Below are 27,620 nucleotides of genomic sequence, written 5' to 3'. Positions count from 1 at the left end.
GTTGGACAGGCTCACCCATTATTCACCATACCTACAAATCAGCTGGAGAAAGCCCAGGCTGGCGGCCAGACAGAGGGCTCACGGGCCAGAAAGGGAAGGGCTTGGCAGAGACAGCGCCATGGAGATGACAGGTTGAGGTCACTTGCTCCTTTCTCCAGGGCAATGGGTGACAGAGACAGCCATGCAGGCCAATGGAAAGGAAGACCAGGGGGAATGTCCTGAATCAAGTCACCAATGGGAAGCAGTTTCGCTTTCCCTCTGTCCCTCAGGGCACGAGACGAGCCAGGCACTGGGAAACAAGGTTTGGTGCCAGAGACTTTGGTGGCTTCCAAGACTGCTTTTTCAGAGACAGGTACTTGAATTCTTGCTTTCAGCTGAGGGGTCATTCAGTCCGTGGTCTGGGAGTTTGGGGGTGTGTCTGAATAGGGTCAGGGGACAGTGATGGACAGGCCACTCTGCCAGGACACACCACGTTGCTTGCTCACTCCTCCTCCCTGGCAGTTGGTTATTCTTAGCCACAGATTGCTTGCCCTTTCAACTTAGTTTATTAGAGCTGTTTTGAGAGAGTTGCTGGACACGGGAGGCTGATGTGAAACAGTGAAGTTAATAAGGTCATCGGTGGCTGCAGGGCAGCTCTCCTCAAGCTGGCCCCCACCAGGCTGCTCCGGCCTGGGCCCCTTGCCTTCTCTTCCCTCAGCCCTGGCAGGCCCACTCTCTCTCAGCTGACCAGCTTACCGTACGGCAATCAAATTAACGTATCAAATTAACACAGAAATGCATAGACTGCTCGAGGAATAGGAATAACACACTAAACTTCATTGGAGGGCTTTAAAATCTCATAGTGCGAGAATCTTCAGAACTGGAAGAGAAAGCAGAGGCCACTAACAACAAAGCCCACGTTTTTCCTGCCAACAGCCCTTGCTGAGGAAGCTGCCCACCCTTCCAGAGGAAAGGTGAACCTCTGTGTGTGGGTGACCATGGTTTGTACCATGTGGCCCAGTGCCCTGATTACTGTGCTTTGGACAGAGAAGGGCAACTATGCCAAGGGCAGACTCAGAGGCTGGTTTAGCCCAGCAAGCTGGCCTGGTGCTAGAATTTTGTCTAACAGGGGATGCAATGACCAACTGGTACAATTGCATTTTCTCTCTCTGGAGTTTAAACCTGAGCCATACAGAGAGAGTCAGAGCAGGAACAGATGAGGAAAGCCAAAAACAGGGAAACAAAGGCAGGCGGGGATGCTAACAGTGGAGCAAAGCTCCATGGGTGACGGGTGGGACGCCGGATGCCAGCCCTAGGACACCCGGCCCGGGCTCCTGGATGTCTGTCCCCTGCATTTCCATTTGGACTCTCCCAAGGAGCCCCCTTTATGAGACCACCTTACTGGGTCTCTCCTATTTACCACCCAAAGGAGCAAGTAATCCATCTGTTCTGTGTTACAGATGAGGGAGTGGAGGCTAGGAGACCATGGGCTGGTCCTCAGGTTACGAACCAGTCCAGAACAGAGAGGGGGCCGGTGACAGTGGCAGATGGCAGAGGAGACTGAGTTCAGCTGCTGAAACTTTCTGTAATGTCCTTATTATTAGAAACAAGTTTGTAGACAGAGTTGAGTTTTGAGTTGCTCATGGGTCATGCACCTCACCACTGTTCCTCAGGTAGTTCTGGGAGCAGAGACTACAGCTCTGCGGTTTTCTGTCAGCCTTCCCTAGGTTGTGCCCATAGGGAAAATGGTTTAGGAAAGGGGGATGAGGCTGGGCACAGTGGCTCACACCTGTAATCCCAGCACTTTGGGAGGCTGGGGCCGGCAGATCATAAGGTCAGGAGTTCGAGACCAGCCTAGCCAACATGTTGAAACCCTGTCTCTACTAAAAATACAAAAATTAACCTGGTGAGGTGGTGGGCACCTGTAATCCCAGCTACTCAGGAGGCTGAGGCAGGAAAATTGCTTGAAACTGGGAGGTGGAGGTTGCAGCGAGCCGAGATCTCGTCGCTGTACTCCAGGCTGGGCAACAGAGCAAGACCCCATTTCAGGGGGAAAAAAAAAAGGAAAGGGTGAAGAATGAGTAGAAAACTCCTCCAAATGCAGACCTACTTACTGGCTGGGTGTTCTAAAGGCAAATCCAAGCCAGTTTTGTGCTACTTTCTAAAAGCCCATGGAGACCTTCTTGCTTATACCCCAATATTTAATGGAAAGTGAGCTTGTGGAGACATCCTCTTTATCCCACAAGAAACACCAATAGGCTAAGTCTTATTCTGAGCAGCTGAAGACCTAAGGAAAAAACTGTCAAGACCAAACTTTGTCTGGATGGGAAAATCCTTAAAACAAGGTGTATAGCCCCCATTTCCCTCCTCACAGGCCCATGGACACAGCACGGATAGCAGTTGTCGGGGCAGGTGTGGTGGGGCTCTCCACAGCTGTGTGCATCTCCAAACTGGTGCCCCGATGCTTCGTTACTGTCATTTCAGACAAGTTTACTCCAGACACCACCAGTGATGTGGCAGCTGGAATGCTTATTCCTCACACTTATCCAGGTGAGAGATTTCAGCTCCTCTATCAGATACAATAGATGTCAGATAGAATGATGTTAGTGGAATTCTATTGACAAAGATGGCTGGCTATAGGTGTAAGTGTAATATGCAGGTTTTTTCTTTTTCCTTTCTTCCTTTTTTTTTTTTTTTTTTTTTGAGACAGGGTCTCACTCTGTCACCCAGGCTAAAGTGGAGTGGTGCAATCTTGGCTCACTGCAGCCTCGACCTCCCAGGCTCAAGTGATCCTCCCATCTCAGCCTCTCGTGTACCTGGGATTACAGGTGCACACCATCATGCCTGGCTAGTTTTTTATTTTTGTAGAGAGAAGGTGTTGCCATGTTGCCCAGGCTGGTCTCCAACTCCTGACCTCAAGCGATTCATCTCCATTGGCCTCCCAAAGTGCTAGGATTACAGTCGCCATGCTTGGCCATAATGTGCGGTTTTAACATCCTGTTGGTTCATCTCTTAGGACAGCCTCAGTTATGCCGCAGGACAGAAACAACATCCAAATCTTAGCAGTTTAAAAGGCAAAAGTTTGTTCTTGCTCACACTACATGTGGATTGAGCATCGGCAAGGGGCCAGCTTGTCATCAGGGACCTAAGCCAATGGAGCAGTTGTCATCCTGATTGTCATCAGCGCATGTGCCCGGGGCGGAGGGGAGGGGACCTCTGAGGTTCTTGCCTCTGTGATTAAACACTCTGGACAGGAAGCGACTTTCAACGCTTCTGATGATGGCTCATTGGCAGAGCAGGCCTCATGTCTCCATCCTCAGCAGGAGGCCAGCAAGTGTGATTCTATAGTTCCCAGAAGATGGATAGCAGAAGCATGCAATGAACAGCGCTGACAACTACATGATTGGCGGCTCTGTCTTCCCACTGACAACAGTAATGACTATCAAGCCAGAAATTACTTGTAAGGGAGCTAAAATTATCCTAACTTCTAAGCCTGTATAAGAACAATTATCAATATGTTTGTAATCAGTCAATCATAATTAGTTAATATGTATTAAGCCCTGAAGATGCATGGATTTTTTTTTTTTTTAAGACAGAGTCTTGCCCTGTCACCCAGGCTGGAGTGCAGTGGCACAATCCTGGCTCACTGACTCACTGCAACCTCCACCTCTGGGGTTCAAGAGATTCTCATGCCTCAGCCTCCTGAGTAGCTGGGACTACAGGCATGAGCCACCATGCCTGGCTAATTTTTGTATTTTTAGTAGAGACAAGGTTTTGCCATGTTGACCAGGCTGGTCTCGAACTCCTGGCCTCCCAATCCTCCCTGTTACAGGCATGAGCCATCGTGCCCCACCAATGCATTGATTTTTGAACATGTCCATGCATCCTTTCCTTTCTGTATTTTCCACTTGAAATGGGGGAGAAAGAAAACAGCATTAAATAGAAACCAAAATCACGCTGCAGTAATGAAGTTTATACTCACTGTCCCCATTTCCTCATTTCCACTCTATTTTTCCTCTTTAATTTTATTTTTTATTTTTTATCAAAGTTATATATGCCCATAGTTTAAACCATCAAACAGGTTACAACATTGATTACAAACCCCAGCAATCTGGAATATAAAAATTGCCCTGTCCTTTTAATCTGGAAACTTATGTTCTTCAATGTAAGAAGCAGTCTTTGAGTTACTCAGTTGTTAACTTCCTCCCTTCTGAAGTCCTTTTCCCTCTTTCTGGAAAAGTTAATATGCTGGACCTCCCAGACTGGTCCTCCAATTCTTTTAGCTTTGTCCTCCTCCTATTTATCTCTCTCTATTTTACTTTCTGGGAGACTTACTCAATTTTATTTTTTACCTTGCTATTGAATTTTTTATTTCTACTATAACGTTTCTAATATTCCAAAGCTCTTTTTTGTTCTCTGAATTTTCCTTTGTTATAACATCTTATTTGTGTTAGAGGATTGCAATGTCCTCTCTTATCTTTATGAAGATACTGATAACAGTTTTTAAAAACTTCCTCCCTGAATAGTATCTGAGTATCTGTCATCTCCAAATTGTGGGAGGTTTTTGTTTTTGTTTTTTGATTTTCTCATTTTTCATGATAGAGGTTTTTCTTGGCCGTGTGGTATTCTTTACCTGTCTGCTGATGTTTATGAGTGGACCCTGAATAGCAGATGGGAATTTCTGAGTGTGTGCATAGGTCTTGTTGCCGGTGAGCTCGCTGGAGTAAGAGGGCAGGGCCATTTATTTGGGGACATCTGTGATGTCATTCAGTTTAAGTTTTTCTTCTTGGGCGGGTCATGTTTCCTAGGGAAGAGGGTTCCATGTCCTGCCTGGGGAAGGTGAAGGCCCGGATGCCAGCTGGCATTTGAGAAGGTGACAGGGGAAGAGGCTGGGGTCCTAGCATCAAACTTGCATGTGTTTCCTTAACACTCTTGTTTTCAGCACAGCATCCCTGCCTTTGCTGGTGCTTTGTGTTTTCCAGTCCAAAGACCCCTAAGAAAGAATAGACATATCTTTTATTAGGGTGGTAATAGCAGTGGCCTTGGCATTGCAGGTTCAGGAGCTTGGCTGGTCAGCTCCTGGGAACTGCCTCCCAGGAAACAAACACAGGCACCTGGTGTACCCACCAGATACCAGCTGATATAGTTTGGCTGTGTCCCCACCCAAATCACATCTTGAATTGTAGTTCCCATAATCCCTACATGTCGTGGGAGGAACCTGGTGGGAGGTAGCTGAATCATGGAGACAGTTACCCCATACTGCTGTTCTCGTGATTGTGAGTGATTTCTCAGGACATCTGATGGTTTTATAAGGGGCTTTCCCCACTTTGCTCAGCTCAGCTCTCATTCTTCTCTTCCTGCTACCATGTGAAGAAGGACTTCTTTGCTTGCCTTTCCACCATGATCGTAAGTTTCCTGAGGTCTCCCCAGCCATGCTGAACCGTGAGTCAATTAAACTTCTTTCCTTTATAAATTACCCTGTCTCGGGTATGTCTTTATTAGCAGTGTGAGAACAGACTAATACACCAGCTTACACTAAGTGCTTTTCTTGTGACGAGAGTTCTTGGGACCATTTTCCAGGCTCTCCCTTGCCTATACCAGGCCTGAGTGAGTGTTCAGAAGGCTGCCAGCTAGTCATGGAATCATCCCTCAAAGGCGATCGCTCATCTGAGGGCTCATAGGGCCATCGAGGCCCGAACTCTCTCTTTGGCCAGGTGGCTGGGTCTCCTGGACCAGGGTTTTTCTCTCTGTGGTGCTGCCAGATAAAGACTTTGGTCTTCTCTTTGGGTTTCTTTCCTAGACACTATTCAGATGAGCTCCAGTCATAACTATCTCCTGTGCTCATAAATGTCAATACCATATGGAGGCCATGCCTGTCCCATAGGGTTGTTGTGGGGTTTAAATGAGTTGATATATGTAAAGCATTTAGAACAGTACCTGGTACATAGTAAATGCTATATTGAATTTGCTATTGTTTCCACCATTCCAGCTATAGTTCTGTTTTACCAGGACTTGAACATGAATTAGGTCACCAGGCTTCCTAGACCCACTGTTGGATGGGAATTATCTGTTCTTTGGGATGACTTCTGCAGCATATGAATCTCAGCCACCATTTTGTTTTTAAGGTTTGGGGTGAGAACAGGGAGTTGCATTTTAATACAACCTCACACAGTGGCATAAAATCTATTTGAGTTGGGTAAAATCTATTTGAGGCCTAATTTAGTTCTCTCTGCAGCTTATTATTTATTTATTCCTTATTTCTAAAGCAGCATCCCCAGTGTGAGATTTTGGAATATAGTGTTAATTTCACATGGGCACATGTTTAAAGATGGCAGTATAGATTCGCTACTAAAGAAATATTTATTGGCCCTATAACAAGCAAATTGTCTGAAAATCCCACTACTGACATGCCTTCAGTGATCTGAGGGCTTTGCCTGGGAAGCAGGATGTCTCCAAAGGTATTTCTATCTGTTCCTTGAATTTCAGGGACACCTCTCCAAGTGAAACCAACTTAGCACCCTCTCTGCCTCAGTTCCCTCATCTCCTCTGTGGCTTCCCTCATAGCAGCCCCTGAGGCTTATTGTTCCCTGGTCCCTGGCCTAACCCTAGTCACTCTCTCATGATCCTTCCACAGGAATCAGACGGCCACATACTTCAGCCACAGCTGAATTTGTGATTTTGGATCATTCCTGCTCTCTCTGTGCCTACACTGGACACTATTATTTTGAGGCTTAAATGCTGCCTCTTGTTTCCTCCCCAACAGGCCTGGCACTCTTCCAAAAGTTGTGTCTGGGTCCAACCCCATGTGCTCTGGCAGAGGTGCCTGGGGGATGGTATAGTCCCTGCACGCCCCTGCTGGTCTCAGGAGTGCTACTCTGGCTGGCGCCTGATTCCATGGTGTGGAGGGTAATGGCAGCCCCTGCTGGGAGGTCTGGCCTGCAGGGGGCTCGCCTCCAGCATGCAAGCCTTGTTTCCTTGTACCAGGAGGCAAGCCCCTGGGACTCCCCATCGAGGTGCAGTCTGTTCTCTGTCCCGGTTGGCCTGGGCCCCACAGACCTGCCTATGTCATCCACTATGTTTTCAGCCCCCAAGAAAGAGGCCCTCCGTCCTTGGTCCTATTGTCTCAACTGTGTGGCCAGCTGGATCCCGCAGCCATGAACTAAGCTCTGCTCAGGTTGGTTATAGACCTGCGAAGGACGTCTGGAATATACCTAGTACCAAAAACCACCTTCCAACTAGCTCCCAGGCCAGGTTTTGCCCTTATTGGCCTGTTTTCCCTCAATTGATTAATCATATGAGCAGATTTGAACAGCGTGTGTCAACATGTAAATCTCTTGTTGCTGACAGATCCTCTGCCACAATGTGACACTTTATATTAATGTTCCTCCCTGCCTCCTTATTTTATTTTTGCCTCTTTATTTTTTTTCCAAGTTTCTAGGAAGGAGCTTATTTGAAGCACTGTCATTATCATCATTTTCCTTTCTGTCCCACTTTGCTTTTCTCCATGATTACAGATACACCCATTCACAAGCAGAAGCAGTGGTTCAGAGAGACCTTTAATCACCTCTTTGCAATTGCCAATTCTGCAGAAGCTGGAGATGCTGGTGTTCATTTGGTATCAGGGTAAGTGAAGAAATTTGAAGTTATTTTAGAGTGTAGCATGATCTTAACAGGCATTAGAGTTCAACATAAAATATTTACTGAGTAGCTGCTGTGAGCAGAGTGCTGACTTAGATGCAGGAGGATTCAGAAAGAGCATTATAGGCTTTACCCCAAAGAACTAAAGAAAGACAAGTTATGGTATTAGACTTTTTAACAATAAACAACAATCATAGTTTCTCATCACAAATATGATTGATTTTGGGTTTCCTCAGAGACCATGCAGTGATTTGCAAATTTGGTTAAAAAAACACGCAGGAGGTAAATGCTGGGTTTGAGTGATGTGGGGATGGTACAGCTGATGGAAAGCAAACAGGTATGATGTTGGGATGGCTGCAGAGACCTAAGGGAGAGAGACTTCTTATTTATTCGGTGTTCTTGGAGAATGAGATATTCCAAATAAGGAAATTTTGTAGGTCACTAAACTTGCCTTTTGAAGTGCCATTTGGGAAAAAATATTTCTGAAACTGTTAGCACACTTGTATTTCATTTTTAATGTATAATTTCAGTAGGCATGCATAATTAAATGAAAATTTGAGAATAAATGCTATTTAACATTTCTATTAGTAAGACGAGCACTTAAAACATGACATCTTTTAATATCTTCTTAAACTGAGATCACTTAATATTCTATCACTTTTGGCTTACATCTCAGTGTCATTGTAACATACATGTCATTGGTGCATATTACACTTGTAACATACGTATGTTATCCTGTGTGATAAAACAGTCTTTCCGCGGCCTTCTGAAAAAATGTGTCTTATCTCCTCTTTTGATGTCAGGCTGCCCACTGATGTTTTCTGCTAGTCTAGTATACACACTTGCATTGGGTGAATTTCTACCCTTTTTCTCTTCTTGTTTTTCCTTACCATCACAAACACCAAGATGATGCTGACGTCAGTAATTTCCCAAAAGCCCCTCCCCAAAGTAGCAGCTTTGCTTTTCTATCAATCTATGGATTGATTCTTCTGTATAACTAAATCTAGAGCCAGTTGATGAGCCAAGTAGAAAAAACATTTTCTTTGATTTACAGTCACACTCTGTGTCCAAAACCAACATGAGTCAGTCTAATTCACAAATTTTGGCTCTAAGTAATTTTTGGGAACAGCCATGTCCAAAATTCAAATCCCCTGTGCATCTTTGGCATAAGTATATAGCCTTATTCATCTATTTATTCCTTCAAAATGACATATTCAGCATTCTTCAGTATCAGGTTCTTTCTTAGGTATTAGGGATATAGCAGTGAGCAATTTAGTAATACCACTTGGCATACAGTACATACTTAACAATTATGTGTTGAGTTAATTTTTAAGGAAGACACAGTCCTGCCCTTATGTAGCTTATGGTCTGTAGGGAATGCAGTAAATCAAATGAGTTACTAAACTCAATGGGACATGAGTTACCAAAAGGAAGAGGCCAGGGTGCTAAGGAAGCATATGTCTGGAGAAGAAACTTGCTCTGGGAAGTGATGAGAAGCCACCCAGATCAAGGTGTTTCATCCGAGACCATCAGGAAGAGTGTAAGTTAGTCTAGTGATGTTGTAGAGGTGAAGTGGGGGCGAGGCAGGGCGGGAGATGAAGGAGACAGCATTCCAAGTGGAGGAAACAGCTTACACCTAGACCTGAGTCTAGGGCGACTGTGGTGTGTGGGAGGGACTGAAGGAAGTCCAGAGAAATGGGAAGCCATTGAGGGAGTTTACACAGTGAAGTGACTGGTCATAATTGCATTTCAAAAATATGTTTTCTATAGTGTGGAGAATAGATTTGTGGGAAGAGATGATGATGAGATAGATTGGGCGTAGATCGTAGAAACAGAGAGTAGATGGACTTGAGAAATGCCTAAGAGGAGATGTGATAGGACTTGTCAGTTGATGGTGTATGAGAGGTGAGTAGGGAGAGAGAATCAAGGATGATTCTTGGGTTTCTGGCATTAGCACCTGCATGGACGGGTACCATTTTCTGAGTTAGGTAGGATTGGGAAAAGAGTGGATGTGTGTGTGTGCGTGCATGCATGTGTGTGCAAATGCATGAGACTTCTAAGTGGACTTATCTAGTGGGGAGTAGGTAACATGGGTCTGGATCTGTTTTTGGAGCTCAAGAGAGAAAATGGACTGGAGATATCACCTTCTAAGTGCTCAGGACTGGAAATGTAGCCTTCTAAGTGTCTGGCCTGTAGGTCGTGGTGAAGATATGGAAGAGGGCAAGCTAGCCCAGGGCAAGAGTGGGCCAGCACAGAGCCCTGCAGTAAAGGACATTTGTGCCTTCATGGGGACTGTTCTGAATCAATTACCTAGAGATACATATTCCGATGTGGGAATTATTAGCAACTATGCATAGCATTCAAATTATTTTCCTTGCTATTTTTGAGCAATGATGATTTATAACATTTTTTTTTGAGGCAGGGTCTCACTCATCTAGGCTGGAGCGCAATGGTCCAATTCAGTTGACTGCAGCCTCGACCTCCCTGGGCTCAGTTGATCCTCCCACCTCAGCCTCCCCAATAGCTGGGACTACAGGCTTGCGCCTCCATACCCAGCTAATTTTTGTATTTTTTGTAGAGATAGGGTTTCACCATGTTGCCCAGGCTGGTCTCGAACTTCCCCTCGGCCTCCTAAAGTGCTGGGATCACAGGTGTGAGCCACCACGTCTGGCATTATAACATTTATTCATTTACTGATGAAAACAACCCAATATTTACAAATCTAAACATTTGCATAGCAGCTATTAGTAGTACTATTACAGCCTTCTTGTTAACAACCAAATCTAGGCAGGAGCTTTTTAGAAAAGGAGTATTAAATTCCATCTTTAAAAAGCATGTTACTTTTAAGATGTTTTATTTGCCCAGTCACCAACATCTGCTATTTAGCTACTGAGTTATCTGAACCTAAAAGAATAGTAAAATAGATCATTTTCTCTTTGTGTTTATAGAAACTAAATTTTTAAAATGCTCTAGGCCAGGTGTAGTGGCTCATGCCTGTCATCCCAGCATTTTGGGAGGCCAAGGCGGGCGGATCACTTGAGCCCAGGAGTTTGAGACCAGCCTGGGCAACATAGTAAGACCCTGGCTCTACAAATAATTTTAAAAATTAGTCGGGTGTGGTAGCAAGCACCTGTGGTCCCAGCTACCTGGGAGGCTGAGGTGGGAGGATTGCCTGAGCCCCGGAAGTTGAGGCTGCAGTGAGCCATGATTGTGCCACTGCACTCCCGCCTGGGTGATGGAGTGAGACTCTGTCTCAAAAATAAAATAAAATAAAATAAATGCTCTAGAGAATGTCATGTGAAGTTTACTAGAAATATGTTATTTCACAAATTTCAGGAAAAAATTTTCACTTAATATGTTTGAGTTGGCAGATATTTCAGAGCACTCCTACCGAAGAAGTGCCATTCTGGGCTGACGTGGTTCTGGGATTTCGAAAGATGACTGAGGCTGAGCTGAAGAAATTCCCTCAGTATGTGTTTGGTCAGGCTTTTACAACCCTGAAATGTGAATGCCCTGCCTACCTCCCGTGGTTGGAGAAAAGGTCAGTTGAAATGCTCCCTGCTATTTCCTTATCTGTCATAGCCATAAATCACTTCGTAGCTATTCATAAAATACATACTGAAAAGTCTCTGGCATTCCTCAGAGCTCTTTTGCATTGCGTTGCCACTCACAAATGGCTAGGGCTTTGTAAAACAATCTGAAGACAGTGTTTGTGTCACAAGGACTAAGTCACACCATGCTTCTAGTAATTTATTTTCTATTTTTGGTGTGTACTTTGAAGCCTGACTTATTCCCTACCCTGCTTGCCCCAGGTAAAACCCTCTTATTGAAACAGTATCTTAGTTTTCCTCACCTGTAAAGTGGAACAGTTTGGAGAATATATTTCCAGCTATAAAATGATATGATTTACTCTAATTCTTTGGATGAGAGAATCTTTGCTTATTGTAAATTATTTTTGAATTTTTTCTCATTTGTGGTAAAGAAAAAAAGTTTCATTATTTCCTTTTGTCTTAAATAAGAACTCTGAAACTCAGGACCTATCCCAATTATGTCACTGCTTCCTCACTAAGTTCAGCCTGTGATACCTTGAACTTGCATTTTGGCTTACTTTTCAGGACTTTCAGGAAACTAGTACTTAGTTTCCAGTTAGGAAACACATCAAGAGTATCTTCATTTGAGATATATCAATAAATCTGTCTTTAGTTCAGTCTGGACTTGCAGGCATGTTTGAGAGTTGTGAAACATTGGTCTTTTTAATTCCCATATTTGTATATTTTGGTAAATAGGAACTATGTGACTTATTGTGTAAACGTTGGGAAAGTGACTTGAAGTAGGCCGGGGCAACAGTGATCTGGTTACCAGATGTAGGTTATAGGACAATTGATTCATATAATTCATTAATTACACAACTTTTTGTTGAACACTTGTATATATCTGGCATTATGCTAGAAGCTGGTCCAAAAGAAGGATAAAATGTGATTTCTTTTTAAAATAATTTCATGGTCTATTGCAGATGACTGTGTGTGTATGTGTTTGTATATTAATTAACAATGACAGTAACACACATGGTAAAATAAAGTACAGACTTATGCAGGTTGGAATGGGAGCAGAAAGGAGGAAGCCCAGATCTGCTAGGCACATGTCAGTGGCATCATGATCTAGTTTTGTAGCTTTTCAAGTGCTCTTCTCACTTTTACCTCTTAGCAATTTATATGGGACATTTTTCTTCTGTAAGTTCTAGTTTCATAAAACCCATGCCCTTTTGTGCCTTGTTCACCAGCCCATAAACCACTGTTTACATGCCAAGTTTGGACTTGTCTACATCAGCTGATAAATGTATATTTTGAGCTACCACATGATGGAGTTGCCTACCAGCCAACAAGCAAATTTTAGCAGCATCACCATCTTTCCTGAGTGGCAATAGTGTGCAGTGTTGAATTTTCCCCCTTCTAAAAATGACTAGAAATACAATATTGGAAGCATTGATGCTAGTGATAAGGAATTGAGGCATCATATAACTTATCTTAATAAAATCCAGAATAAAATAAAATAAAACAAAATAAAACAAAAAAAGTTAGAACATGTGGAAAAAGGCAATAAAATAAAATAAAATTTAGGTAAGTGGAAATTATTAGGCATGGCAAAAAATGGTAGAGCTTCCTTTCAATACAATGCATAATTTTTTAGATTATGAACCAAAAAAAAGCTCAAAATGGAAGAACATGTACAAAATATTGTGTATAAAAGGTGAGGTGTCATTAAGGAGTTTAACTTTTTTTGGTATTATTAGTGGTTTGGGCTGAAGTTTCATTATTACCCCCAAGTCCATTGTGTGGCTTTCTCATCTTGGATTTTTATCTTAATGATCAGTAAGTTTTCTAGAAAACTTGGCTGGAGCCCTGTGGTCTCCAGCAGATCACGAAGAGGCAGATGAGTGAGAACCTAAGAGTGTTGTTCTCCCTCAGAGACATGGTCAAAGGCTGATTAAGGGCTTTCCTGGGTGGGGATGGCCAGGGGTATGTGTCAGGGATGGTAATGTGTCAGGGATGGTAATAGACACAGAGCTAAGGGAGGTAGAGAAACTCTAATAAACTCTTCATACAGATTCCTAACATTTTGCTTCATTATTTTTGCTTTCTTTTTACTCCTTATACATATTTTCTTTCAGAAGCATTTGAAAGTAAGTTGCAGTTTTCCTCTTGTGACTCATGCTGGAGTGCAGTGGCGTGATCTCAGCTCACAGCAACCTCCCGGGTTCAAGCGATTCTTCTGTTTCAACCTCTCAAGTAGCTGGGAATACAGGTGCCTGCCACCACGCCCAGCTAATTTTTGTATTTTTAGTAGAGACGGGGTTTCACCATGTTGGCCAGGCTGGTCTCGAACTCCTGACCTCAGGTGATCCACCCATCTCGGCCTCCCAAAGTGCTGGGATTACAGGCATGAGCCACCATGCCTGGCCCCATGTTTAAATATTTAAATACTTGTTCTCAGAACAAGGGTATCCTCTTACATAAACACAGTAGTATAATAAAATCAATATCATTATATTGATACAATGCTATAATCTATGGACCTTATTCATATTCTGCCAATTGTCCAAATAATGTCCACATATAAATATAAACACACACAACACATAATTTTTTTCCAGTCCATGATCCAATTACAGTCACACATTGTCTTCAGTTGTCATGTCTCTTTAGTCTCTAGTCTGTCTTTGTCTTTTATTACATTTACAAGTTTGAATAGTACAGACCAGTTGTTTTGTATAATAGAATGTCCCTCAATTGGGGTTTGTGTGATGTTTCCTGGGGATCGGATTGAGGCCCTGCATGTTGGGGTGGAAATGCATAAGAAGTAGTGTTGAATCCTTATTGCATCATAGCAGGAGGCAGATGATATCAGTTTATCCCCTTATTGGGGCTGTTAACTTTCATCACCTAGAATGCCAGGTTATCTCTACTGTGAGGTTACTACTTTTTCTCTTTGTAATTACTAAATATTTTGTTGTGATATACCTGAAACTATGTAAATATCCTATTCCCATTAAACGAGTTCCTATGAAAATACTTTCACCTACGAGTTTTAGCATCCATTGATGATTCTTGCCTGAACTATTTATTACTGTGATGTTTTCCAAGTGATCATTTTATAACTCCATCTATATAGTTTGCTTTCTACTGTAAAGAAGTTTTCCTTTTCCTATATGTATTTATATCAGGACGAACTCATTGATACCTATTTTATTCAATGAATTATAACTAACCGCCCCCCCCCCGTCATTTTGATGTTCAAATTGTCCAAGATTAGCTGAGTAGGAGCCCCTTCAAACTGCTTTTGTGTCTTTTTGATATGTTCAATTGATTTGCTTTTTTTTTTTAAAGCACTTTTTTACTTTGGGGCACAACAAAATTCCACACACTCCAAATTTGGAGAAGAAAAACATTTTCTTTTCATGAATATTTTCCACCATCTTTCCCTTAACACAAACCTGCTGCAATGCCACAATTTAAATTTATGAATTCAGTGCAGAAAGAAACTGTCTTTTCTCTTTTTCCATTCTCTTTTCCTCTGTCCCCTGAAATGTTCACTCTGTTGCAATGTGAATCCTGATTTGAGGTGTAGCTAAAGAACACACCTCTACCACGACCACCAGGAAGGCCAAGTTGACATTTAGAATTTCTAGATTCCTAAGAGTCCTGCATCTTCACATGGCAGCAAAGGGGCCCAGGAGCATGCCGGGAAGCACCCGCGCTCTATCCATACCTTCCCTGAAGACAGTTGTCCTTGGCCACTCCTTGGGCTCCGGGGTGCACACAGTGGCACAGTCTGCCCCTGGGAGGAAGACAGTGCAGGTCCTGGAAGAGGACAGGGAATATGGGGATCCTGGGTCCCCAGAGGACGGGCTGGAAGTGAAGGGAGAGGGCTCTGGCTGGGCACATGCCCGAGCCCCACACACTCACTTCCTCAAGAAGAAAGCATGGCTGGAGAAGGGCCAGAGCGGGGTCCTCTGGGTGCCCAGCTGAAAGAAGGTGCGGCTCAGATGAGCCAGAGTAAGTTTTGAGTCCTAGTGATAGCCTTGAGCTTATGGGTAATCAGGGAAGGGTGTGTGAAGCGTTTCTTCACAAACTTTCTCCGGCCCAAGCTTTCATTGAAGCATTGTCTCTAAAGTCTAGAAGTGAAATGCAAATGCTTAACTCCTCCTGGGAGACAGGGCTCATTGCTTTCATCTTGCTTCAAGGGGCGAATTGTTGATAAGGCCCTGGGGAGATGAGGAGAGTTCTGGAGGGGGCGTGAAGGCCCAGGGCACCTGAAGAGGTGTCACTGTGGGAGGGGGCAGAGGCAGGGACTCCAGCCTCCCCCCCAGTACACAGTCACCTCCTCTGAGGAGTCCTCACAAGTCTCCCAGCTGTCCTGGTGCCGCCCTGCCTCGTGGGCAGCGTCCTCCACTGCGGGGGCTGGGGGTCCCCACGCGGGACCGTGAGTGGGCGCCAGTCCCCGCCCCGGCCCGCTCCTGCGCACCCTCCCAGCTCCCACTACTCCGAGAGAGAGTGTTTTAGCTCCGGGCAGCCCCCGTCATTTCTACGCCGAATCAAATATTATCTGAACGGTGTCTTCTTCCTGCTTCCAAAGCATCGCCTTCTATAAGACAGGCCCCGTAGTTCCATCATCTCTGTGCTTCCAGGCCTGACCCCTGACTGCGGGAGGAAGGCCTGGGTCAACCCTGCCACCCCGTCCTGGGATGCGGGCCTGCGGTCAGCATTTCCCGCCACTTAAAATGACCCCCCGCCAGGGAGCTTGGGGCTGCGAGGACCGCAACGCCATCGGCCTGAGACCGGCGGAGGGGCGGTGCCTGGGAATACACCGCCTCCTGGCTGTGGGTCTGTTATGGGCAGCGAGGAGGAGAGGACCGAGGGCTGCCCTCTTACCCGAGTCCTGGGGAGACCGTCTTCAGTCCGTTTGTTTGATATTCGTGCCCGCCAGGAAGGCGGCTGAGACATGAGTGCCTTAGACAGAAGGCACAGGGTGTGCTGCGGGGGAAGACTTCAGTGCCTCTGCTCCTCACCCCCTTGTGCCCCTGAGACCTGGCTCCCTCCTGACCCCGGTGTGGGGCCTCCACAGACAGCGCCCGGTGGCCCCTGGCCATGCAGATCAGCTCCCTGCAGCCCGGAGCCGGAGTCCGACCAGGCTGGTGGAGGAACAAGGCCACGTGTCCCCTTTCCTCCCGCAGGAAGCTTTGCAGCACGGGACTCCTCTCAGCCGAAGTCGAGCCTTTCAGGGCGAGTATTTCAGGCGGGGTGGGAGGCAGGGCCGCGTCCCGGTGAGGGGGCGACACCTGGGGCTCCCTGTGGGCTGCCACCCACTGACCTCCCGCCAGGCGACCCAGATGGGACTCCACACAATCTCTGTTTGCTCCTCACACTCAGGGTCTATTTTGTTGCCACCTACGCCTCTTCCACACAATGTGAGTGTTCAGCCTTCAGTGTTCTCATTCAAAAATAAGCATTTGTTCAGCAAGCCACACAGCAATGGCTTCAGCCTAAGCACGATTCTTCTGAAATAATACAAACTTCCACAAAAAAATTTTGTACTACAAATTAGATCTTTATTATTTTTCAAAAGATAGAAGAGATCATCTCCTTCTCAAACAAAAAGTAAAACAATAATGCCCAATAATATACAGAAGAAACACAAACAAAAACCCCACAGAGTTTGAATCACCCACGCAGGTCATATTTCATATCATATTCTGCCAGTGGAGTTAAATTCTGCTGCTTTATTACTGGCTCCTTCCAGGAAATGAGTCAGCGAGGCATTAAGTCTTCCTCCAGGCAGCCCACCTAAATCAGTCCTCCCAGAGGGACCAGGATTGTCCTGCCTTTGACAACATTCAGAAAACTGGGTGGCCCATTTCTGTGCTGGGCCCTGTAACATGGACACGTTGATCTCTTTCCAAGAGGCCATGCCTTATCCTGTGTCCCCAAGGAGGCCCCATGCTGACAACAGCACTGGCCACACTGAGCTACTTGCCCTGTACTTTCCTCGCCCTTCCTCTGATGAGGCCTCTCTGTAACTTTCTCTGGGAGCGTCCTCTAGTGCCCACCTTTTTCTTCTCCTGTATCTTGCGTTCTCCTGCTCGGCCTGACTCACAGCAATGCCTACGAAAGAAACTGGCTTCCTCGGCACCATCATTAGCCCCATTAGCCAGCCATGTCTGCCCTGGAGCTCACCAGGAGCTTGTCTTTTCCCCTGTCCCCGCTGCCAGCCGTGGGCTGTCCGCATCACAGCCCCCACCTCCGTGTTTAGTGCTACCTGAGACTCCTTTCTCGCCATGGCTTCAGCTTCAGTGGAGTATGGGAATTGCCTCTGATTCCAAGAGCAGAGAGGGGATGAGGGGACTCTGCTCCTGGGAGGCCGAGTGTGTGTGTGTGTGTGTGTATGTGTGTACACGTTTAAGATTTGCTTAGTGGACCCTTATTTTCCTCAGGGGCACAGCCAACTCAATTTACCTCCTTGCTGAAACTCCCAATGAGGTGAAGGAAAGGCGCTGAGGATGACCATCTCCATGTTTGTGGGTCAGGCTGATGCAGTCCAGCAGAGGGCTAACTTAAGCTTGGGGAAATGGACACTCTTATGTTTTAGGGTGATGACCAGAGGATGCTGGGGCTATTTCGTGAGCCCTGCTTCTTGAGTGCCCCTAACCCTATTTCCTCATGGGAGGTTGGGACAACGGTATTCTCTGTCTCCAGGATGAGGTTTTGCTCAGTTGCAAGAAGCCTCAAGAGGAAAGTCATCATGCTTCTTGTACCTCCAACCATGTCATCCCAAACTTCCAGAATAACTACCTCATATGGTCATAAAAGCAGCCTGGCAGGCACTTAGTCACCTAATTTAACATCTGACTTCTGGGTACAGTTTCCTCCTATGCATTGGTGCCATCTTATGCATTGCTCATGGGATACATAATAATGACTGGGCCTCACTATGTGGTTGCATTACAACAGCATAAAAGTGACCAGTCTCCAGGCACATTTAGTGAGTTTTCCTCTGGGATCCAAGGTCTGGGAGCAATCCAGCACAGGAAGCCTGACAAGGCCTAGCCACTAGGATAGCTTAAGAAGTCACCATGCACAGGTTGGACTTTTATCAGTAGCTTGACCAGCAGGGAATCCTTGAAATGGAAAAGAAAAGACCTTTGCACTTATTGAATTCTTGCATAATCATCGTAAAAACCCTATAAGCTAGGCATTCTTATCCCTAGGAAACAATTTCAGTGAGTTTTAAAAATTTGCTGAAATCCCAAGGCTGGCAGATTCTCTTATTCCCCCAAATTATGAAAACAATTCTGAGTTTTAATTAATTAGGATATCTGGAGCACAGAACATAATGTTCAAATATTAACACATGGAATCTACAATGTCAGAATAAAAAAACCCCACAAAATCAAAATAATGTTCAAATAATGATCAGTTAAAACTTTTCAAAATTGAAATATCATCCTTAATGAAACATAAGTGATATACAGGTATGGAGGGTAAGAATACTCATAGGTAATGCACTGGGTCTTGTATTTTACAGTAGTATGAAAAACCCCTAAGCACTTCTTTTAAAATAAAAGGTCTTTATTGAGCAGCTATAGTGTGTTAGACACAGTGTTATGCTTTTTCCAGATGTTGTCTCATTTCATTTTCACAACGAGCCTAGGGAGTCAGTATTATTACCCCCATATTACGGATACAGGATTAAAGCTTAGAGAAGTGGAATAACTTGGCCGAGATCATAAGAATGGTAAAGGACAGAGGCCTCTTAAGCTCTTTTTAAAGCTCTTTTCTTCGTGTTCACTTTTTGAAAGATTATAAACACACTGAAATGTGCTGCTCAGTATTACTACAAAACTCCAATTTACTTTTCTTTCTATGCCAATGTTAAGGGGAGAAACAACCTTTACAGAATTATTTTACCTTTAAAAACATTTATCTATTATTACATGTTTAAGAACATAATTTAAGCTTCTAAATTGGTTATTCTTACTGAGAGAGCCAAAAAAACAATCTGTCCCCATAAAATTTGCTATATTTAATACTTTTTATCTATGAACAGTTTTACTTATAAAACAAACAAACAAACCAACAAAACAGTAGCTCCAGCTTCATTCTCTCTCTTTTAACTACTTTTAATTACACCAAAAAGTAATCCATTGGCTTTATTGGTTCTCTGTGGCCTCAAAGTGTAGATGCTTGCCAGATTCTTTTCTCTGGTTTCCTTGTCTCAGGTAAACAATATACTCCCTTCCTTGGACTTTTAGAATAAAAAGCAAGCAAATTTAGGTTCTGTTTGAAGCATTGATGCTGGCAATGCAGCTTGCATTTAACAGGAAGTGCAGTGCAGGTTCATGTGATCTCAGAGCAAGCATAGCCTCTGAGTTCTTCTTGCCTCCTAATGGTGCTGGGTACAGTACAAGCCCTCAACAAATACTTGTTGAATAATCAATGAGTCTAATCCAGGGGTTTCAAGCTGTTCTTGAAACTGCTCAGTGGACATACTTCAGAGGTCTCTGCAGAGGGAGGGAGTGTGAAGAGACTGAGCAGATGGAGCTCTGCCCAGCAGCTTGACCTTCAGTCAGATGCAGAGAACTGCAAAGATGCTGAGATGACAGCCTGTGGCTTGTACTTGATGAAATAGGAAGCTGAGCTATTGGGATCAGGGTCTAAGATGCCATTGAGTAGCAATCTTGGTCTCTTCCATGCTCATCAACGTGAGGCATTCTCTCTTTCTCTCTTTCTTTCTTTTTTGAGATGGTGTCTTGCTCTGTCTCCCAGGCTTGAGTGCAGTGGTGTCATCTCGGCTTGAACCTCCACCTCCTGGGCTCAAGGGATCTTCCCATCTCAGCCTCCTGAGTAGCTGGAATTATAGGCATGCACCACCACGAACATGAGACATTTTCTAGAAATGCAATCCAGCATCAGAAGGCCAGTTTTCTGCTGATCTTAATACAAGTTTCAGTTAAACTTTCCAACCAGGAAGTGGGGTGGAAAGTTAGAATCACTTCAAAGAGTCCCTCCTTGCTAAGTTAAAATTAGTTGTCAAACCCATGCCATCATTGACCACCATTACAGAAGTTTCTGTCTTTTCTTATTATTTTCCTTCACATTAAACCTGTTTATCTGGCCTTGAAAGTAGATAGCGCTCAGAACTGCTGCGATGATCACTTCTGCTCTCTTAGGGGCATGCAGGAAAAAGCATTCTGCCTCCATTTTCAAGGTCAGCCCTTCCCAGTTTCTCCCTGAAACGGCTTGGATTGCAGCAGTCAGAGAGAGAAGATGCCAAAGTTCTGCCACCCTGTATTTCTCTCCAGACAAAAAGAATGAGTAGGATGTGTAAGATCGGCAGGGTGAGTTGGCAGGCAAGCAGGAGACCCAGGAGAGCCGATGGTATAGCTCCAGTCCAAAGGCCAGCAGGCTTGAGACTCAGGAAGAGCCAATGTTTTTGTTCCAGTCCAAAAAGAGGAAAAAGCCAATGCTCCAGTTGGAAGGCAGTCCAGCAGAAGGAATTCTTTCTTCTTTGGAAAAGAGTCAACTTTTTTGTTTTATTCAGGCTTTCAACTGATAGGATGAGGCCTACCCACATTAAAGAAGGCAATTAGCTTTACTCTGCCCACTGATTTAAATGTTTTTCTCATCCAAAAACACTTTCTGCAGAAACACACAGAGTATGTTTGGCCAAATATCTGAGCACCCCATAGCCCAATCAAGTTGACACATAAATTAACCATCACAGGTCCAAACCAGGATTTCATATTGTCTTTAGTATTGGCTAACACTTACTTCCAGTCCACTTGGTGTGGGGCACTTAGCTGGGTCATAGGGATGATAAGAAGCATAAGATACAATCTCTCCCCTTGAGGAATTTGTGATTTATTGATATCAGTCCTCTAAAATGTATTGTGATTGATGACTGTTCAAAGTTGTGGCCATTATTTAATTGGAACCTCACAACCATCCTGTGAGACAGGCAAGGGAGGTATCCTCCCCATGATGCAGATGAGGAAACTGAGATTTGGAGAAGCGAGGTGAGTTGGCCAAGAGCTCAAAGCTAATGTGAGGCAGAGCTGGGACATAAAGCCAGGCTTTCTGATTTCACACCACTTCTCCTGTAGAACTTAGTCCATTCTGCCAAGCATTTACGCTTCTGTCTGCCAGTTCCTCTGTCAGCCCTTGAGGAAGGGCACTGTCACTCACACCCTTCTGGTCCCTCTTAGCAGCGCCCTGCATGCAAGCATTCGGCCTGCATCTATTGAACAGAGCTGCTGATAGTCTCTTTCTCTATTCTACAAGTGACCTGTGAATAAGATTACAGGTCCTGGGGGTTATTGTTTATTGGGTAGACTTTCCATTTTGAGAGATTAAAAAAGTTCTGGAGGCCAGGCGCGGTTGCTCATGCCTATAATCCCAGCACTTTGGGAGGCGGAGGCAGGTGGATCAACTGAGCTCATGAGTTGCAGACCAGCCTGGGCAACATGGCAAAACCCTGTCTCTATCAAAAATACAAAAAAATTAGCCGGGCATGGTGGCACACACCTGTGGTCTCAGCTACTCAGGAGGCTGAGGTGGGAGGATCACTTAAGCCCAGGAAGTCAAGGCTGCAGTGAACCGAGATCATGCCACTGCACTCCAGCCTGGGTGACAGAGTGAGACCCCATCTCAGAAAAAATAAAAATATTCTGAAGATGGATAGTGCATATGGATGGTGATGACGGTTGCACAACAAGGTAAATGTGCTTAATACTACTGAACTTTACACTTAAAAATCGTCAAAATGATAAATTTTATGTTATGTGTATTTTACCTCAATTTAAATAAAGACTACAGGTACCGGATAAACCATTTCTTTTCACTATTGATATAGTTGGTCCAAAAAATATAATAATTACCAACCATAGCTGCCATTTAGCTCATCAGCTACAAATATTTTGTGTTCTTCTTGTGCTAACATAGTTGTAGACATAAAGCTGGTGGGGATATGACGCCTGTACCTTTTAGTTAGGGAGACCAGGCTAATACAAAGGAGCATGCAAGAGTTAACAATATGAGATAAAATGTTTAAGGTAGTAAATTTAGGTGTTAAATAAGTGGTATAAATAAGAAATGCTTGGACATTTAAAATACCAAGTCAACTTGGCATTTATTCAGCATCTAGAATAATATAGGAATTTTACAAAATTTTAAAAGGCAAAGCGTATAATTTCCTTTGTTTTGAATTTTCAAGTAGTTTCCATTTAGATTCAACTTTAGAAATCCCCAGTTCCTAGGATGTGAAGCAGTTGATGGCTAGAATTTGGCCTGATTGGGCCCTGGAAGCTCCTGAGGTGTTTGTTCATCAGATCATCGCCTAATTTTTGTTCCTGGGTTCCTTTTCTTTACTTCCTGGAAGTAGTTGGTCAGGATGCTAACAAATGTTCACTTCATGGCCTCTCTTCCATAGGATAAAAGGAAGTGGAGGCTGGACACTCACTCGGCGAATAGAAGACCTGTGGGAACTTCATCCGTCCTTTGACATCGTGGTCAACTGTTCAGGCCTTGGAAGCAGACAGCTAGCAGGAGACTCAAAGATTTTCCCTGTAAGGGGCCAAGTGCTCCAAGTTCAGGCTCCTTGGGTGGAGCATTTTATCCGAGATGGCAGTGGGCTGACATATATTTATCCTGGTACATCCCATGTAACCCTCGGTGGAACTAGGCAAAAAGGGGACTGGAATCTGTCCCCGGATGCAGAAAATAGCAGAGAGATTCTTTCCCGATGCTGTGCTCTGGAGCCGTCCCTCCATGGAGCCTGCAACATCAGGGAGAAGGTGGGCTTGAGGCCCTACAGGCCAGGCGTGCGACTACAGACAGAGCTCCTTGCGAGAGGTGGACAGAGGCTGCCTGTAGTCCACCACTATGGCCATGGGAGTGGGGGCATCTCGGTGCACTGGGGCACTGCTCTGGAGGCCGCCAGGCTGGTGAGCGAGTGTGTCCATGCCCTCAGGACCCCCATTCCCAAGTCAAAGCTGTAGATGACATAAAATGACAGCAAATAGACTGAGAGACTGTTGATCAAAGCACAGAACAGGTTCAAATAATTTTTCCACTGCATGAAAGTTTAACTAGACATTTCTTTGTTTTCAACATTAGAAGTGGTGTAACATGTAAGCTGAGCACAGTGGCATGCCTATAGTCCCAGCTACTTGAGAGGCTGAGGCAGGAGGATCGCTTGAGCCCAGGAGTTTGAGTGCGATCTGGGTAACATAGCCAGATCCCACCTCTAAAAAAACCACCAACAACAAAAGAAATGATGCGACATGTAGGCTTACTTAGGAAGTCTAGCATTAATGGCATAGGGCATAAAGCTCTATTTTTTGTTAAAAATACTTCTTATAGAGTAAAATTTCTTTAGAACTGATGTCCAAGGACCTATGCAGATTTATATGAATGTTGGAAGCTATAGAGATTTTGATATCATTTGGCTTATAAATCCACAGGAGGAGATAATGTATGGAAAACATTTAAATCACTGTCAATTGCCGAGCTGCCTGTGATCTTCTTAGGTTATAGCCAAGTCAGCAACATAATTCCTCTAAATAAAATTACATTGTGCTCACACAATGCTGGATTATTATGTTTAATTGAAGACAAAGCATGCTTACTCCTAGTACTAGCAGCAACCTTTTCCTCCCCTCAGCTGGTAATGATGGTAGGAGACAGAGATGAAGTTGCCTATGGATGTCATATCAATTCAATAGCTGCCTGGGGTCAAACACCTAGGGGTTGTACATTCCATTACTGTAAATGATTGAGAGCTGGTTTGCGGTATGGTTGGCTTTGCCTAAGCATTTTTGAAGATGAACAGCATGTGTAGCCAAAGAACTCATTTGCTAATTAAGGTGGAACAATCATTCTGAATGAAATATAATCAGAGTACTCCGCAGTTTGTTAAGAAGTATTGGGGAGGAGGGGAATGTGTCTCACAATAAAATGACTTGGAATTGTTGAGTTAAATGAATTTAACCTGTTTTTTGACTCAGGCCTACTCAGAGCCTTTAATGTGTGCATGTGTATTGTGACTCCTCTAGAGAGCTTGGGTGGATGGAAAACGACGTGCTGGTATTGAGGTAAAGAGGCTTGAGGAGGCTGGGCATGGTGGCTCACGCCTGCAATCCCAGTACTTTGGTGCAATCCCAGTACTTTGGGAGGCTGAGGTGGGTGGATCACTTGAGTTCAGGAGTTCAAGACCAGCCTGGCCAACATGGTGAAAGCTCGTCTCCATAAAAATACAAAAATTAGCTGGGCATGATGGTGGGTGCCTGTAATCCCAGCTACTTGGGAGGCTGAGGTAGGAGAATCGCTTGAACCCAGGAGATGGAGGTTGCAGTGAGCTGAGATCGCACCATTACACTTCAGCCTGGGTGACAGAGCAAGACTCTGTCTCAAAAAAAAAAAAAAAGGCTTGAGGAGAAATGGATTTAATTTTAATTTTTGGGGAAGATGACTTCTGTTAAATTATACAGTAAGTTATATTTTGGACATCCTGAGTGAGATACAGGGTTGCCAATGAAAGTGTGGGAAAGAGAAAGCTCTCAGCACAGCTACAGCTTTACTGTTGTGTTCATTCAGAACGTGCGTATGATTTTGTTTGCAGAGAACATTCTGCTGGTAGAGAGTGAGAGAAGCCCACTAGTGTTTTATGCAGTCATAATCATTCCTTGCAGTATTAACATTCTCAAGTAAAATCAAGTGTGGGCTCTTTTCTATAGATTTCCACCAGGGGGTGGTGGTGTATCAGATTCAGATACATTGGCACATTCAAAAATTTAGAAATGACTAAAAATAAAAGATGGATACCTGGTATATAGAGTGTGTGTGTGCTTCTTTTGAGGTTTTGGAGTTTATATACCCCAAGTGCAACTCTTCTGAATTCTGTTTTAAGTATTTGAGAAATGTGTAAGTTTAGACAGACTGGAAGCACACATATGCATCATACATAATCTGTGAGAAATAAAAGGTTATGATAAAACAGCATTTTTTAAAGGAGGAAATAATTTCTTAATAGTTAAAAATAAAAATGAAGGCCGCTGTTCAGAATAGGTAGAATTTCAGTCATTTCGAAGCAGCTTTAAGTGTACTCCTTTGTTCACTATGCCTGTGGTTTAGATCCTGTGGCATTTTTATTGTGTGGGGTGGGCTCACCTTCTATGAACTTTGCCTATTTGTTACTCTAGCTCAGCTTCACTCTGCATTTTATATTTCTAAAGTGCAACGCTACAAGAGTGCAAGACTGGAGGCTTCTTGAGAAAGTAGTTGTGGCTGCATGCCCTGATTTCATTTTCACTAATTGCTAAATATTTGTTCCCAGTGTCTCTGAAACATTATTCATTTTGGTCAGTAGCTGCCAACCTGGGCTGCACCTTAGAATCACCTGGGAAGTTTTTAAACAATGTTGATGCCCAGCCCTGCTTTATGAAATTAGAATCTCTGGTGGGTGGGGCGGAGCTGCTGCATCAGTGTTTACTTAAAGCTGTCCACAAAGTTCTGAGAGCCAGGCCTGAGAACCACTGAGCACTCCTTCCCTCCCCTCCTTCTAGGCCCCCGCTGCTAGTGTCACCATTATCCTTCCCTTCCTTCCTCGCCATCTTGGGGCATCGAGTTCAGAGGGATGTGCTCACTTAGGCAAGTGTGTCCTTAGGCACTTCTGGGCAAGGTGGCCTAGAAGAATTAGCTGTCCCAAAATAGCTCTCTAGAAATACTGGAATCACCTTGCTGGCTATCGCTCAGCTGCTCCAAGACAGCTATCTGTCTTTATCTGAAAGACAACAGACTGAATGTACAAATGGACAATGGCTAGACCACATATAAAAATAGAACTCTGGCCCACAAGCTGCAGCAACCTGCCCAGGAAACCAATTCCCTTATCTACAATAAACGACACAGGAAGCCAGCCTGCTATACAAGTATATCAGACTTGCAGGAAGCCATATTGCTATCTCTAGAAATAATCCAGAAAGATAAACAACTTCTATAACAATTCGCACAAAATGGCCAGGACTTGATTAATAATTGACAGCATCCCTAATTTTTGCCCCCACCTCTAACTTAGAACAAATCAGAGAAAAAAAAAATGCTTGCCCCCACTTCTAACTTAGGACCAACCACATAGGACGCTTTGCTTCTAGTTAACTTGCCTACAGTGTCCCCATGCCTATCAGGACATATGCGAAGTCTTCTCTTTTTTCTGTTGTGAAGCTTTCTCACCCCTCTGCCTACCTTTGAATCTCTGCCAAATATAAGTGTGATGGGCTGACTCCCTTGCTATAGTAAAATCTAAAGAAATAGTCTTTGCATTTCTCATTTGACTGGTATATAAGTCAGAGTTCTCCAGAGAAACAGAACCAGTAGGACATATGTAGACATATAGAAAGAAATTTCTTATGAGGATTGGCTCACACAATTATGGAGGCTGAGAAATCCCATAATCTGCTGTCTGCAAGCTAGAGGCCCAGGAGAGCTGATGTAGTTCTAGTCCAAGCCTGAATGCCCGAAACCCAGAGGAGCCAGTGGAGTAAGTCTGAAGGCCACAGTGCTGAAATCGAGGGACAGAGAAGACAGATGTCCTAGCTCAAGCAGAGAGCAAATTTTTCCTTCCTCACCTTTTTCTTCTATTCAGGCCCTCAACAGATTGGATGATGTCCACTCAATTGGTGAAGACAATCTTCTTAGCTTACTGATTCAAATGCTTCTCTCTCCCAAAGATATCCTCATATATACACCCAGAAATAATGTGTTGCCAGCTAGCTGGGCACCCTTAGCTCAGTCCATTTGACACATAAAATTAACTATCACAGCTGATCTTCATTTACTTCAAAGATTTCAATGTTTATATAAGTTGAGGTCTTCCTGGGTAATCTGTGCTACTGCCTGAGAATAGACTGCTTTATTTTTTCTTTCTTGTTTTCTGTTTCAGAACATCTTTTATTTTTTTCTGAACATGAAGAACAACTGATTTCCTGCTTAAATCTCTGCTTTCAAGTGTCTGGCCTTTGTGGCTGAGTGTCTGCCTGCTGTGTCTGTGACCCAGAGGAACGAGGCTGCTTTGAGCCCTGTCATTGCCAGCGTGTGCTTCTTCAGCAGGCAAAGGTTATGCACAAACTTTTAGGATTTTTTTTTTTAACTTTTGGGATTTTATTTGCTTACGAAGAAAAAAAAAAAGTTAAACAGAAAGGCCATAGCCCAGTTGGACACAGTTGTATAGCAGAAAGGCTATTTTTAAAAATGACATATATTCTCCCTTTTATTGAATAATGCATTCAAATCAACTGATATTTGAACCAGTTTTTCTCAATCAATTAAAAGCTTTTAGAAAAAAGGAAGAAAAGGATGGTGGAACATGTGTCCGCTGGGAGTTGTAGTTCTTAGAAACCTATTCCAGGACTTTCATAACTTGTCAAATATTTGAAATAAATGTAGCATTTTTTT

At 44.0% G+C, this 27,620-nt stretch overlaps 1 protein-coding gene across 8 annotated transcripts; it reads left to right on the top strand.

Annotated features, from left to right (window-relative positions):
* The first annotated feature begins 24 nt into the window (after nucleotides 1-24).
* DDO (D-aspartate oxidase) lies at nucleotides 25-27,620 on the top strand. 8 transcript variants are annotated; one of them, XM_054490474.2, is made up of 6 exons: nucleotides 114-352; nucleotides 2,354-2,529; nucleotides 7,494-7,602; nucleotides 10,982-11,158; nucleotides 22,600-22,735; nucleotides 27,109-27,620. In XM_054490474.2, exons 1-6 carry the CDS (start codon nucleotides 192-194, stop codon nucleotides 27,145-27,147), a joined length of 798 nt encoding a protein of 265 aa, XP_054346449.2. In that variant the 5' UTR covers nucleotides 114-191; the 3' UTR covers nucleotides 27,148-27,620. The 8 variants fall into 8 exon arrangements, with proteins under 8 accessions (XP_054346452.2, XP_054346449.2, XP_054346451.2 ...); XM_063666492.1 differs by lacking the exon at nucleotides 27,109-27,620 and adding an exon at nucleotides 5,353-5,421 and having other exon boundaries at nucleotides 116-352; nucleotides 22,600-24,149; XM_054490476.2 differs by lacking the exon at nucleotides 10,982-11,158.

Source organism: Pongo pygmaeus, chromosome 5 (genome assembly GCF_028885625.2).
Source record: "Pongo pygmaeus isolate AG05252 chromosome 5, NHGRI_mPonPyg2-v2.0_pri, whole genome shotgun sequence".
NCBI classification, from domain to species: Eukaryota; Metazoa; Chordata; class Mammalia; order Primates; family Hominidae; genus Pongo; species Pongo pygmaeus.
This window is presented reverse-complemented; position numbering and strand designations above follow the sequence as displayed.